Source organism: Mus caroli, unplaced genomic scaffold (genome assembly GCF_978045245.1).
Source record: "Mus caroli unplaced genomic scaffold, Mus_caroli_1 scaffold_15, whole genome shotgun sequence".
In the NCBI taxonomy this organism is placed as follows: domain Eukaryota; kingdom Metazoa; phylum Chordata; class Mammalia; order Rodentia; family Muridae; genus Mus; species Mus caroli.
In genome coordinates this window covers 31,343,112-31,359,702 of record NW_028227270.1, presented here as the reverse complement: position 1 = coordinate 31,359,702, position 16,591 = coordinate 31,343,112, and the positions used below count along the sequence as shown (strand labels likewise).

At 36.8% G+C, this 16,591-nt stretch overlaps 1 protein-coding gene across 3 annotated transcripts in view; it reads right to left on the bottom strand.

Annotated features, from left to right (window-relative positions):
• Positions 1 to 16,591, bottom strand: part of Xrcc4 (X-ray repair cross complementing 4) — a 246,006-nt gene that overhangs the window by 206,505 nt on the left and 22,910 nt on the right. For 2 of the 3 annotated variants that reach the window (XM_021180097.3, XM_021180098.3), the window contains exon 3: positions 10,745 to 10,920. In XM_021180097.3, the coding sequence (XP_021035756.1) occupies positions 10,745 to 10,920 (176 nt within the window). Of the gene's footprint in view, positions 1 to 10,744; positions 10,921 to 16,016; positions 16,106 to 16,591 lie in introns of those variants that run through there. The other variant, XM_029484982.2, reaches the window with a different exon arrangement.

Here is a 16,591-nt window from a genome sequence, read left to right as displayed (position 1 = left end):
TTTCTCATATTATTAACTTAATGCCATGCCTGAATGCTCTAGAAGAAAGTGAAGAAATCAAACACAAAATAAAGTATTGTGTCACTTGCATCTTCCTAAATCTATTTTTCCAGTGACACTGGTCATAAAAGGTCAAACTTGGCAAGCAAACTCATGGAGATATATTTACACTAATGGAGGATTTGTCAAAATATTTAAGCCAACAATTTCTCTAAGGGAAATTGCATGATGTCTATCATTTCATCTAGTACTTAGTATAGGTGGCATAGAAGTCTTGGTGCTGACAATCATGGACTAGAGAGGAACCTAGAATGTTAAGCACACAAGGATGTTCCATCAAGGGAAGAAATGCAAAACCTATTTCTTCCCAGTATGACCTCAACACAGAAAACTGTTAATTTAGGAGCACTTTAGAAACTGGGGCAGATAAGTCTGTTATTAGTCAAGAACAATAGCATCCACTCTGGCCAGTGTCTACAGGACCCTCACCTCTTTACAAGGTGATGGAGGATAACAGGACTCTTTAAAATAATATCTTAATCTGGACTGACAAAGATTCTTACTCTGGCACCGAGCAGCCTTATATTGTCTAAGGACTTTCATATAGTCTTTGAAGAAGAGATAAATTACAACAAATAAAAGTCACTACCACTGCTACTAACAAATCATCTGATGATTATAATACAAAAAAGCAAAATCAATCCCCTAACTGGGGTCATTGATTAGGGGCCATCCAAACAGCCTTTAAACTACAATAGGAATCTGACAACTTAGTGTGGATTGATCAATGACCCCTAGGTGGGACAAAATTAAAACAGATCCAACTTCTAATACAGTAATGATTTTAACACGTACATAGTAACATGTTGATCCTTGGAATGCCCATATTTTTGTAATTCATAAAAGGCAAAAAAAAAATACATATCAGCTGTTATGTAATCTCAGAGGCATAAACGCTACTATGAAAGCAATGGGGGCCTTCCAGACATGACTTCCTGCTCCTTGTGTGATTCCTCAAAGACATTTCATTATTTTACTTGACTGAAAGGATGAATTTTTCTGTACCCCTTTATATTCTCATGATAAAGAACATCTTGCATTCCCGTTTCCTATTTTAAACAGTCAACAGCCAGGGACCCAAGATCAGTGGAAAGTTTTACAACAAGGGATGAAAATAGGCAGAGTTCATGACAATATTATGTATATAAAGCACCTACTGCAGTGCTAAGTTTCCCAAGGTTTTGTTCTTTTCACCTGCTCATCTAATCAATAGTTATATGAGTACTTAACTTTCATGGTAAATAAACTAAAACCATAAAATTTAAACAGAAGTCTAGATAAAATACAAAATTAATCACCTTATAGTTAGGACATATTATTATTCAGCAATAAATTTGACATCATAAAAAAAAGGATTGACTATGTCAACTGGGTATTCCCTATGCACCTATTACCACTAAAGATTTTAGAGCTCTGCTCTTTACTTTCTCGAGACTCTCAGTGAAACTGCATAAGAAATATATTAGCCAAACAGAAGCAAGTTTTAGTACTTTATTAAATATTGCTGAAGCTAAAGCAGTAACTGCTTAAATTAACCCTTTACTTTCTTATCACTTCCTTACTCTTCTTTCTTATCACCTACTAGAATTATATATATTAACAGATAATAGTATTAGAGAAATTTATGCATGTCATAATTCTCCACAATGTTCCGCAACACCTTATCTAAAATATAGACTTGATAAGAGCTTATCTTTTTTTTTCTTTTTTTCCCCTTAGATATTTTCTTTATTTACAATTCAAATGTTATCTTCTTTCCTAGTTTTCCCTCTGAAAATCCCCTATCCCCTCCCATCTCCCCCTGCTTCGAAACCCACCTACACCCATTCACAGTCCTGGCATCCCCCTATACTGGGGCATAGAACCTTCACAAGACTTAGGTCCTCTCCTCCAACTGATGACAGACTAGGCCATCCTCTGCTATATATACAGCTAGAAGCACAAGTTCCACCATGTGTTTTCTTTGATTGGTGGTTTAGTTCCAAGGAGTTCTGGGGGTACTGCATAGTTCATATTGATGTTCCTCCTATGGGGCTTCAGACCGATAAGGGCATATCTTAAATAACTTAGTGATACAGAGCCTACAGAAATCACTGTGCTTTTAAAAATGCAGGTCAATTATTTCTTCAATACTAATAATAATTGGCAGGTTGCATTGGCATGTTACTTAGGATCAATAGATTATCATTATTCTAAAAATCTCCTTTCAAGATTTTTTTGAAGATACCCCATGGGTAATATTCTATAAAGATAGCTTTTAATGCCTTTATAGATGCCTCTTCAAAAAGACAAGGAGCTTATGTCTTATACATAAATTCCAAATCATCCACAAAAGATTGTACTAATCCTTGGTACAACTCAAGAGTCTGAATTTGTCATAATCAATCAGCTTTCATTAGATAGTTCTCAGTATTAACTATTATAACTGGCTTTATATATTGTGTTCAAACTCTTTCTTTTTTAAAAACAGACATAAACCCAGCCCAGATACTAATGTTACTTCACAATAATTTCTCTCCCTCAGACCTCTACATGACAATGAATTCAACCTTTTCTCATAACTCATATCCTGCTCATTCTAACTCATAAGCAGTTAATAGTCACCGTTATACAAGCCAATCCACTAGCCTCCTCTCTGACCCTGACACTTTCTTTTCAGGATGCTCAATAATCTCAAGAATTTCTTCATCAAAATGCAGAAGTGTTACAATTCTCTTGATACCTTGTGACAAATCATTTAACCCTGCCCTTCCTGTTCTACTTTCACCCCACTGCCCTCTGCTGGTAGAATTAATCTGCAAGGGTTAAAAATTTAACGCCATTAGCAAACAGATATCACTCATCTCTCAGAATTGGAGCCCTTCAAATATGTTCATGTAATGGTTGATACTTTTTCTAATATGATTGTTGTTTCTACTTACAAGGGTGACACCACTTCAGATGTTAGTAATCATTTAGTATCCACCTTCTCCTTTCTAGGACTCTGGCTACAACTAAAACCTAATAATAGTCCTGCTTATTCTAACAAAAGCCATAAGGGGTTTCTCAATTTAGGAAATATTAACCATGTTACTAGAATTCTTTATAATTCATATGGTCAAGAAATTATGGAATGACACCATCCCATATTTAAAAATCAAACTTTAAAGATAAAGGGAGGCATGTAATCCCACCTAAATACCAGTATACTGTGGTACATTTAGTCACACTTATGTAAATTGAATTCACTTTAAACAATAATGTTTCTTCAGCTGCCCAAAAATATTTTGCATAAAGGAAGCACAGGATGAAATATATGTTAAATGAAAGATCTAGAAGTTAACCAGTGGAAAGGGATAGATATTCTTCTAATTTTAGGACAAGGTTATGGTTGTATTCCTCCAGAAAATGAAAGACCCAGATGGCTCCTGCATGGATGCATCAGACCAGGACAGCACCTGGAGACCACCTGAAAATGAAGAGTCTCAGGAGAGATGACATACTCATTAAGAGGAGATGTCCCAAAAAGAAGAATAAGCTGATGACTTGGAAAGATACCAAGACATAACTCATCAAGCCAAAATCTTGGGGAAACTAGGTTGAGGGATGGAACGACCCATGCATTTCTAAAATTTAAACCCAGAATTGCTCCTGTCTAGAGGAAATAAAGGGACAAAGAGTGGAACAGAGACTAAGGGAAGGCCATACAGACAGCCCAACCTGGGGTTCCATCCCACATACAGACACCAAAACCAGACACTATTGCTGATGACAAGAAGTGCTTGCTGACAGGAGCCTGATACAGATGTCTCCTGAGAGGCTCTGCCAGATCCTGACCAATACAGATGTGCATGCATACAGCCAACAGACTGAGCACAGGGACCCAATGGAGGAGTTAGGGGAAGGACTGAAGGAGCTGATGGGGCCTTATCTGGCATCAATGGGAGAGGAGGCCCTTGGTCCTGTAAAGGCTTGAAGCCTCAGCATAGAGCAATGCCAGGGAGGTGAGGCAGGAGTGAGTGGGTGGGTGAGGGAGCACTCTCATAGAAGCAGGGTAAGGGGGGATGGGAAAGGGAGTGTGCAGAGAGGAAACCTGGGACAGGAGGTAACATTTGAAATGTAAATAAATAAAATATACAATTAAAAAAACAATTTCTGTTTCCTTGATCATCTTCAATTATCTTGTTGCTTTATAGAACTTCAAGTACTATATTGAATAAATATAGTTAGTGGACAGCCTTTTCTTATTCCTGATTTTAGTGGATTGCTTTGAATTTTTCTAAATTTAATTTAATGTAGTCTTTAGGCTTAGTATAAATTTCTTTATTATATTTAGGTAATCCCTTGTAGCCCTGACCCTTTGTAGCTACAAGATATTTTACCATAAAGATGTGTTGGATTCTATTGCAGGCCTTTTCAGCATCTAATGAGATGAGCACTGTTTTGATTTTTTTCTTTCAGTTTGTTTATACGGTATATTACATTAAATTTCATATGTTGAACCATCCCAGCATCATGGTGAATGATCTACTTGATGTATTCTTAAATATGGTTTGTGAGTATTTTACTGAGTATTAACTAATTGTGCATCTATGTTTATGAGAGAAAATGATCTGTAATTCTCTTTCCTTGTTGAATCTTTGTGTGGTTTGAGTATCAGAGTTACTGTAGCCTCATAAGAATTTGTCAGTGTCCCTTTTGTTTGTATTTTGTAGACTATTTTAAGGACTATTGGCATTAGCTCTGCATTGAAAGTCTGGCACAATGCTTCACTAAAATTTCTGGCCCTGGCCATTTTTTGGTTGGGAGACTTTTAATGACTACTTCTATTTCCTTAGGGAATTATAGATCTACCTAAGCTAACTGATCATGATTAAACCAGTCTGGAAATCAGTTTGTGGTTCCTCAGAAAACTGGACATAGTACTACCAGAAGATCCAGCAATACCACTCCTGGGCATATACCCAGAAGATGTTCCAACTTGTAATAAGGACACATGCTCCACTATGTTCATAGCAGCCCTATTTATAATAGCCAGAAGCTGGAAAGAACCCAGATGTCCCTCAACAGAGGAATGGATACAGAAAATGTGGTATATTTACACAATGGAGTACTACTCAGCTATTAAAAACAATGAATTTATGAAATCCTTAGGCAAATGGATGGATCTGGAGGATATCATCCTAAGTGAGGTAACCCAATCACAAAAGAACTCACATGATATGCACTCACTGATAAGTGGGTATTGACCTAATGACTCTGTTTCCTTTGTAACTGTGCCTTTTCATTTCTGATTCTGTTAAGTTAGATATATTCTGTCTTATAGTTAGTCTAACTTGTTGATGTTTCTCAAAGAATGAACACTTCATTTCATTGATTCTTTTTATTCTCTGATTATATGTTGTTGCTTACACTTCTCAACTATTATTATTGTTGATTATTTCCTGCAATCTAATTCTTTTCAGTTCTCATCATCATCATCATCATCATCCTTCTCCTCCTTCTCTTCTTCCTCCTCTTCCATCTTCATCTTCCTTTTTTTCCCCCTAGAGCTTTCAGGTATTTTGTTAAGTTTCTATTATAAGATCTCTCTTATTTCTGTTTTTGAAATCCAGCTTTAATCCATGCAGGTCAGAGAAGGCGTTATTTCAATTTTCTTATACCTATTGAGACTTGCTTTGTGACTGAGTATGTGGTCAATTTTGGAGAAAGTTCCATTACATAGTGAAAAAAAGACACACATATATATGCATTTGGCTGAAATGTTCCATATATATCGGTTAAGTCTGTTTGGTTTTTCATGTATGTTAGATCCAGTATTTATGTTTAGGTTATGTTGCATGACCTGCCTGTTGGTAAGATAAGATTTCATCAAAATAGTGAAGATCAAAAACACAACTAAGAGCTCATGGTGGGCAGATGTGGAACTGCTGGAGGGTGTGCAAACTTGTTGAGCCACTATGGAAATCAATTTGGCAGTTCCTCAAAAAATTAGGAATCAATCCACGTCAACACGCAGCAATACCACTCTCGGGAGTATGTCCATAAGACATGCCATCCTACCACAAAGACATTTATCAACTATGTTCATACAGTCCTTATTCACATAAAAGTCAGAAACTAGAAAGAACCCAGGTTGTCCTTAACTAGAGAATGGATAAAGAAAAAGTAGAACATTTACACAATGTAATGTTACTCAGCTAGTAAAATGAACTTTACATGAAATTTGCAGGCAAATGTATAGAAGTGAAAAAAATCATCCTGAGTGAGTTAACCAAGACCCTGAAAGACAGATGTTATATGTACTCACACCTAAGTAGATATTAGCTGTCCTATAAAGGTAATTATTCTATAATCCACAGACCTGGAGATGCTAAGTAGCAAGGAGGATTGAGGAAGGACAAATAGATCTCCCTGGGAAGGGGAAATAGAATAGATTTTTGTGGGTGGACTTGGGGTGGTTGTGGATGGGAACAGGAAGGTTCCGGTGGAGGTTGTGTAGTCAAAGAACAGAGTACAAGAAAATGACTGAAAATGGAGGACATTAAGGGGACAATTTGGGAAACAATGGGAACTTTCTGGAATCTATGGAACTGACATTAGCAAGGACTCACAGTAATGGAAGATACAGAGTCTGAATCAGCTCTCTTCTGACACCAGGCAAGGCTGAGACACAAACCTAGACAGAAAACCTTTGACCTACAATTTGTCCTGTAAGCATGATGTGCTGGGGCAATGGTAGTGCAAAACTTGTATGAGTGGCCAACCAATGATCACCAAGGAACCAGAGGCTGGATAGCCCAGAGACCTAAAATAGAACCGAATACAACTGGGAAAAAAGTCAATAAGATGATTCTTAATGGTATTCTGCTACACTCATAGATCAGTGCATAGCCCATTTGTCATCTGACAGATTCATCCAGCAACTGATGAAAGCAGATGAAGAAACTAATAGCCAAACATTAGGAAGAGCTTGGGCAACCCTACAAACAAGGAGGAGGAAGGACTGTAGGAGCCAAGAGGAGTCTAGGGTAGCAGGAGAATGTGGCCCACAGAATCAACTAAACAGGGCTCATAGGGGCTTACAGAGACTGAAGCAGCAATCTTGGAGTCTGCATAGATCTATGCTAGGTTGTCTGCCTACATCTCATTATTGTGTAGCTTGGTGTTCTTGTGGGCCTACCAACAGTGTGCATAGGAGGTACCTGATGCTTTTGCCTACTGCGGGGACCCTTATCTCCCTACTGAGTTGCTTGTCCAGTGTTGACATGAGGGTTTATACCTAGTCTTATTGTAACTTGATATGCCATATTTAGTTTATAGCCCTGAGAAGAGTGTTCTTTTCTGAAAGGAAACAGGGAAGTAGTAGATATGGGTGAGAAAGGAGGTGGGGGAAGGAGGCTGGGAGGAGTGGAGGGAAAGGAAACTGCAGGAATCTGTATAAAAGAAGAATAAAATAAACATTTAGCTATAACTTATTACCAAACTAAATCTAGCTAAAGCAAAATAAGAAAAGAATTATATTATGAAGATACAGTGTCAAGAGACCAAGTGTCTACCTCAAAATCAAGTTGACTTATGAAAAGTTGAGAAAATAATCAGGCAGAGACAGGTTTTGTAAAGGTACATGCATGAACAACTCCCAGTGGTCACACTGGAGTGCACATCAGCTTATGTCACTAACAGACTTCTTAGTAGTGAGCATCACAGAGGTTCACACTATACAGAAATAAATAATATTAGCATATTATTTATTTACAAATAATCATATAATATTAATTGTAGTGGGTATTAAGATTAAATGAAAATAACTCATTTTCCTAAAAAAGAAAATCTAATCATAACATACACTTTAAAGGGATTAGTTATGAATTCAGAGCTAATCTCATAAAAACTGTGAACCCATTCTTTCCTAAAACCTGAACATCAACAAACAAGATTATGTATCTCTTTACACTGGAAACTGAAAATTCTAATACTCAGTAAAAATATAAATTATTTTCTCTTAAAATGGATCTCTAAAAATAAAAAAAATGATAATAATATTTTCCTTTCTTAAAGGGGAAAGCAAAACTGTAAATTTCACGCAATCCTTACATGACCTGTATATTCCAAATGTTCAAGATGTGCAGTGATCCTGAAAACACGACTTGGCACATGAAAGATTTGAAGATGGCAAGAAATGGCTAAAACTGTACATGCCAGAGGGCCAGACAAGAATGATCTGGAGTAGGTATTCACAGAGGTCTCTTTGCTATGGGAACACTATTATGTGGAAACACAACAAAATTTAGTACATCTTTCTGAGTTGAAGCTGTACATTCTTTCCCATCCTTCTGAGTTTCAGTGGTCATTTTTGACAAATTTCACAGTTATCTGTGTCATTACGGAAAGCATTACAAACGCCTTCACAATGTCTGGGTCATCCAAGTGCAATGAACCTTACAGCATTTTGCCATGTGTGCAACTGTCAGCACATTTTTGCCAGCGGAACAACTTATGAGATAGTATCACTCTGAAATCAGTTTGCAGAACACATGGCATTGTAGAAGACTCCTAAGGAAGTCTGACTGAATAAGCTTGCCAATGCTTTAGCCATATCTAGAAAGCTGAGCTTAGCACAGAAAGTTTTAACTCAATTAAATATTTAAAATTCTCTCTCAAACAATCCAGGCATGAACAAACTTATCAACAACAAACAGTGTGCAGCAGTAAACATGGTAGCAGCCATCTAAACTTCACTGTGATCGTTAAAGGCAAATTGTCTAAGGACTCAGCACTCGTCTGCATTCCTGAGTGTACTTATGTTGTTTTATCACTAGTCAAAATCAGTAAAAAACAGTATTCAAGGCCATGGTTTTGATAAAGAGTGATTAATTTAAGGATAGAAAGCAAAGAAATTTCCAGGATTACTGCCAGTCTATCATTTATTTATAGCAAGACAACTGTAAATGACATAATTCATGAGGAAATAAAGATTTTCACTCACAGAGTCAGCAAAGCAGGATGCACAAGCAAGCAGCCCGAGCAAGCCCTCCAGCACCGCACCTGCCAAACCCCAGCCTTTCACATCCCAGGTACTAAAAGCTTCTCAGTGAATGGACATACGTTATCACAAAATGACACAAATTACTGAAAATAAATGTCTGCTGAATAGGAAATAGCATCACTCTTAGTTTGACCTGTTCCATTTTGCAATATGAGAAGAAACAGGCAGTACTTGTAAGGGCATTTAACATCATCTGATTGAGCTTGGACGACAGAAAAGAACACAATTGATACTAAACTGAATGTGGTAGTTAAAATCTTCACCTATTTTAAATTATTATGTGACTAACCTCAACATGATAAAAAACAAGCATTGACAGTTAATATAAATATAGACCTTATAAATGAAATTACAAGGGACAGCTGTTTTACATTATTCCCCACAATAACATATATTTGAAAATAATAATTTTATTTATTTCTTCAAATACTTCTCAGATTGGTAAATCTCCTTTACTATTATGAGTTTAAAAGACTGCTTTAAAAGCATTAAAAATTAGATTTAACTAAAAACAAAATAAGCAAACAAAACATACAGAAAAACAAGAACCAATTTCTTAGTTATTATCAATGGACCTAATAAAATTCTCTTTCTTAGGTTGTAAATCTCAGATAATTAATAAACCAAAGGCAAAAGCAAATTTGATGTTTATTTAATTTAGGTAGGCTATAAAAAGAATAAACACAAACTTTTAAAGTAGCTAGCTCCTTAGTCCAAATTGGTGCAGAAATTAAGTCAAGTAGCAGATATGCTTGGCTAGAAAGCATGCAATCTTTAAAAAGCTTAGACACAAAGTTATTTCTACTTTATTGTTTTTAAGTATGACAATATAAATAATGTTTCCTTAATTATTAATGATATATATTACTATAATTAACTATGTTGTTTCCAAATTTTAAATATAAAAAGATAGGAGGGATGACTTAAAGGCTAAAAGTATCCAGGTTCAATTACCAATACCCAAATGGCAAGCAGCTCACAACTGTCTCTAATTCTAGTTCCAGGGTATTTGAAACCCTCACAAAGACACATATGTAAGCAAAGCACTGACACAAATTAAAAAATTAAAATGTACTAAACTAAGAATAAGATAAAATTTCAAATATACTCAAAGAAAAAAAATAAATCAATTATTAAATAGGCAAAGATAAATTTAATGTTTTCTTTCTAAAACTCTGTATTTTTCCATACTTATTTTGAGAAAACCAGGCTGTAATAATCTAATATTCTTGACAATCTTGCAATTAACTACAATACTTAAAGTGTTTTAAATATTGATGAATAAATACATTTTCTAGTGTTTACTTTGCACAGTGTGTTAAAAGAAATATGTCATGAACTTTAACTTTGAAACATTGTGAGATGGTGAGATGGCTTAGTAGGCAAAGATGCTTGCTAACATGGCTGACTGTCTGAGGCTATGACCATCACACATGTGATGCAGCACACACACACAGACATGCACACACACAGAAAATACCCTCACAGAAACACATCTCATATATATTTTCCTTTATAAAACTGAAGCATACTAACAATAATCCCAAGCAATTTCTTAGTATTTATTTCAGAGTTGTTCCAAGAATGATAGACCTACTACTTAAATGTGAAACAAAATTTATCAATAAAAACAAACTTATGGAAAGGTTTACTTACTGAAACATCTTTCAGTTCTTTCTCAAGGGAGAAATGCCGAGACTCCTTAGAAAAGATGAACTTGTATGTACCAGCTGCTCCTGACCCTGGCACCAGTGCCTTTCTCAGCTCATCAATGTATTTTCCTTTCTCCATAGCCATGTCATCAGCTTCTTGGGAAATCTCCAATTCAGAAACTATAGGAAAGATTAATTAAGGTGATAAAATCAAGTTTCTATTAGAAAATAGGATTTAACTGTTATAACTACCAATGTAACAGAAATTTGAAGGAATAAAATCAAAATGTTTCCCAGTAGGTTTTTCAAATACATTTAGTGCTACTCATCTCTTTTTCCTCCGTCTCCTGTTATACATTCCCTCCCTTCTTTAGTTAAGTACCCCATTCTTTTCCTCCTTTGCCCTTTGGAAGCCCCTGTGTCCTACAACTCCACCTCTTGAGCTCATTGTCTTCCTCTCCAATCCCCTCTACTTTCCAGCTTCTGCAGGTATACCAGACTATGTACTCAAATCTAAGTACTCAGAATTAGGAACTCTGTGTGTGTGTGTGTGTGTGTGTGTGTGTGTGTGTGTGAATTATAGATTTATGACACATGGGTGATAATGCTCCATGCAGGAATAATAGCTTATTTAAAAATACCCCAATTTGAGGAAAGGGAAACCATCAAATATTGGTCAAGAGTTCTAGATATTCCCAATGTACTGAGCTACAGCCCTACAATTTCCAGTAGGATGCTACTGCAGAACATAACACACACTTCCAACATAGGCCTGGAGGAATTGAACCAATACTGACATGGAGGCTTTTTCTCTGTGGGTTAATTATCAGAACATGCAATCCAACCAGACAAAACATAAATGTAATCAATAGTTCTACACAACTATAAACCCTACAAAGCAAAACCAATAACTAGCCTGCCAAGATATCCCCAAAGGTGTAATAGGGTGATCTTTATCTTGGAAATAACTAGTGGCCACCTCCTTGGACTTAAGGAGTACTTAATAGGAGAGAACTGAAGGTTGGTACTGTAAACCTAGATAACATTCAGAGTGTCCTCAGAGAGGGTAAGACCCTAAAGTAGGACCACTATTGCCATTTCTCTAAATCAATATAGCTTCTAACAGAGTGTTAAATGTCTTTCCTTATTCTCAAAGATAAGTATATTTCTCAGCCCTCATTAAACAAATCTTGTTTTGCAGTAGGCATAAGCTCTACAACCAGTAAAACTGCAAAGAATGAGTGACTGTAGGGTCCTCAGCCCCAGCTGGTACATCTACGACATAACCCCTCCTCAGGAAACACCATAAAGGAAAGGTGGAAAGACAGGCAGAGAGGGTACTAGGACATCTGATGTGAGACAGTCTTCCAGACAAAATAAAGCACTCACAAAATCTCAACAACAACATGGCAGCCTAAACAAAATCTAAACAATGAGCACACCAGTTAACTCCAGAAAGAAGCCATCTTAAACAGGGACTGATGATTACCTTGGAGACCCTGTAGGTTTTAAGATGGAAACTTCAGCAACTCATTCATTCATTGTGTGAGAGTCCATGTGCCCTTGTGCACATGTGGAGGCCAGAGGGCACAGCTGCTATCCTCCTTATCACTCTCCAGCTCTGAGACAGGATCTGTTATTAAACCTGAAGCTCACAATGTAGGCCTGATTCACTGAAAATCCTCCCATCTGAGAACCAGGTTGAGATATGTGATACTACATACAGGATTTCCACATAGGAGCTAAAACAAGGCCACAAATCATCATGAGTAATCAATAAGCACATGACCTGTTGGGGCAACTCCCAAAGTTGAGGGAAATGCTTTTAAGATGTTTTCATTAACAGGAAAACACTTCAGTTGTTTTCTCTTAATGCAAGTACTGATCTAAAGGCTTAGGAGATCTTGAACCTTGGTGTCTACCTACATGGCATCATAATTACAGTCACATACATGTCCAGTTCTGATACTCTTTCTAAGATTAATTTTATGTGTGTGAGTGTGTGTAAGCTATACTTTACAAGTATCCTTTGGCATCGGCTTTAGCATTGGGAATTCAAGAAGGACATCTGTGTGCCAATATACCCAACCTTCAGCAGGTTATCTTTGTTTTAATTAATATATTTTGAAGTTAAAATATAATAACATAATGCACTGCCTTCCCTTTCCTCCCTCCAATACTTCTCATATATCTGCTTTTTTTCACTCAAAATTTGTAGATCTCTCTCTCTCTCTCTCTCTCTCTCTCTCTCTCTCTCTCTCTCTCTCTGTCTGTCTTTCTCCCTCCACCCCTCCTCTGCTCCTTCATCACTTCCTCCACCCTAAATATATATATATATATATATATATATATATATATATATATATACATAAAATGACATTTTCATGTAAATTATTTTGAGGATGGCTATGTAGTGATCTTCCATAGGGGATTACTTCTCCTGCTCTTAGCATCTTTAGTTGCCTTAATTCTTTGTCTATGGTTGAACTGAATGAAACTTGTTATGTTTCATATAACTTCATGAAAACTTAGAGAGAAAGATTAAAACCATGCAGCAAAACTATATTAAATTCAAAATATTCTAAGGACTCAACAAATGGTGGTTACAGAAAATGTTGTACATTTATATACTGGAGTACTACTCAGCTATTGAAAACAATGATTTCATGAAATTCTTAGACAAATGGATGGATCTGAAGGGTAACATCCTAAGTGAGGTAACCCAACCACAAAAGAACACAAAAGTTATGCACTCACTGATCAGTGGATATTAGCCCAGAATCTCAGAATACCCAAGATACAATTTGCAAAACACATGAAACTCAACAAGGAAGACCAAAGTGTGGACACTTCAGTCCTTCTTAGAAGGGGGAACAAAATCCCCATGGAAGGAGTTACAGAGGCAAAGTTCAGAGCAGAGACTGAAGGTATAACCATAAAGAGACTGCCACACCTGGGGATCCATCCCATGAACAACCCCCAAACCCAGACACTATTGCAGATGCCAACAAGACCTTGCTGACAGGATCCTGATATAATTGTCTCCTGAGAGGCTCTGCCAGTGCCTGACTAATACAGAAGTGGATGCTCACAGTCATCCATTAGATGGAGCACAGGGTCTCCAATGAAGGAGCTAGAGAAAGTGCCTAAGGAGCTGAAGGGGTTTGCAGCCCCATAGGAGGAAGAACAATGTGAACTAACCAGTAACCCAAGAGCTCCCTGGGACTAAATCATCAGTCACAGAAAACACACAGAGAGACTCATGACTCTAGCTGCATATGTAGCTGAGGATGGCCTAGTCGGTCATCAATGGGAGGAGAGGCCCTGGGTCCTGTGAAGGTACTATGCCCCAATATAGGGGAATGCCTGGACCAGGAAGCAGGAGTAGGTGGGTTGGGGAGAAGGGGGAGGGGGGAAAAGATAGGGGATTTTCAGAGGGGAAACTAGGAAAGGGGATAACATTTGAAATGTAAATAAAGAAAATATCTAATTTTAAAAAAGAAAAGAAAAGAAATCAGATGTTCACCAGTATAAGTATAAAACTAGATTCCTCTTTCTGAACCACAGCAACAACAAAAATATGTGCAAAATGGAACATATGAAATATATGAAAATTAAACTGCTAGATGAAGGCATGGGGAAAATACTTCAAAAGATAGGCTTAACAAGAAATTTCTGAGTAGGGCTCCAATAGTTCGAGACCCAACTGTGAGGGGAATACACATAATTACAGAGCTTCTGCATTGAAAAACAATATACAGAAAAATTGGGATAATGAGAGAGCATTTGCAAGCAATTTATCTCATGAGGAATTAAGATCTATAAAGTATAAAAACTAAGAAAATCAATTTTTTGAAATAACAACCAAATCAATGTGCAAATGAACTGAAAAGTACTCAAGAAAACTGATGAAAGAAATGATCAATATCCTTACTCAAAGTGATAATTAAAAACAAAGCTACAGTGAAATTCCATTTTATAGTCAGAATGGCTCTATTTTAAAAAAACAAAACCAAGAGTTGATAAAAGTGCAGCAAACCAAAATGTGCCCAAGTTAGTCTCCCCAGTACCTAGCATGCATATGCTGAGTACTAGACTCAGGAAATTACAGATAACAACACCACCACCACCACCCCCACCACCAACAACAACAACAATTAAGGTCATGCCCAGTCTCCACCTGTACCCTGGAGCTAAGGTTGTTCCACTGCCCTCCATACATGCATCCCACCAGGAAAGTCTTCCAGAAGTGCTCTCACTCCTAATTTCATGGAGGAGATACCCAATTTCGTACTCAAAGTTCTAGCTAGAGCAATAAGACAACCAAAGAAGATCAAGGGGATTCAAATTGGCAAAGAAGATGTTAAGGTATCACTATTTGCAGATGATATGATAGTATACATAAGCAACCATAAAATTTCTCAAGGAATTCTATCAGAGAACTTCTACAGCTACAACTTCAGCAAAGTGGCTGAATACAAAACTAATTCAAATAAACCAGTAGCCCTCCTTTATACAAATAATAAATGGGCTGAGAAAGAAATTATGGAAAAGACATCCTTCACAATAGTCACAAATAATATAGAGTATTTTGGGGTAACTCTAACCAAACAGGTAAAAGATCTGTATGACAAGAACTTAAAGTCTCTCAAGAAAGAAACTGAAGAAAACCTCAGAAAATGGAGAGATCTCCCATGCTCACAGATTGGTAGGATTAACATAGTAAAAATGGCCATCCTACCAAAAGCAATCTAGAAATTCAATGCAATACCCATCAAAATCAAACACAATTATTCACAGACATGGACAGAGCAATTCTCAATTTCATATGGAAAAACAAAAATTCCAGGTCAGTGAAAACAATTCTTAACAATAAATGAACTTCTGAAGAAATTGTCATCCCTGACCTCAAGCTGTAGTACAGAACAACAGTGATAAAAACATCATGATATTGATACAGAGACAGACAGGTTGATCAATGGAATAGAACTGAAGATCCAGAAAAAAAGCCACTTAAGGACACTTTGGACACTTATGGACACTTTATCTTTGACAAAGAAGCCAAAAATATAAAGTGACAAAAAGAAACCAGCTTTAATAAATGGTGCTGGTCTACTTGCCAGTCTGTATGTAGAAAAATGACAATTCATCCATATTTGTCACCTTACACCATGATCAAGTCAAAGTGAATTAAGGACCTCAACATAAAACCAGATACACTGAATTGAATAGGAAAATAAATAAATAAATAAAAGTGGGAAAAGCCTTGAACTTACAATCATGGGACAGGAGGAGAGCATTTTCTGAACAGCACACCAATGGCTCAGGCTGTATGATCAACAATTGATAAATGGGATCTCATGAAACTAAAAAGCTTCTGTAAGACAAAAGACACAGTCTCAATAAGACAAATCAACAACCTACAGATTGGGAAAAGATCTTCACTAACCCCATATCCGACAGAGAGCTAATGTCCAAAATGTATAAAGAACTCAATAAGTTAGACTCTAACAAACCAAATAACCCAATTAAAAAATGGGGTCCAAGCCGGGTGTGGTGGCGCCCGCCTCTAATCCCAGCACTCAGGAAAACCAGGGCTATACAGAGAAACACTGTCTCAAAAAAAAAAAAAAAAAAAATGGGTTCTAGAGCTAAACAGGAAATTTATAAGAGGAATGTCGAATGGCCGAGAAGCACTTAAAGAAATGTTCAAAGTCCTTAGTCATCAGGGAAATGCAAATCAAAACAACCATGAGATTCCACCTTATACCAATCAGAATGGCTAAGATCAAAAACTCAAGTTGTCTAAGATGTGGGAAAGACGAACATTCCTCCATTCCTGCTGGGACTG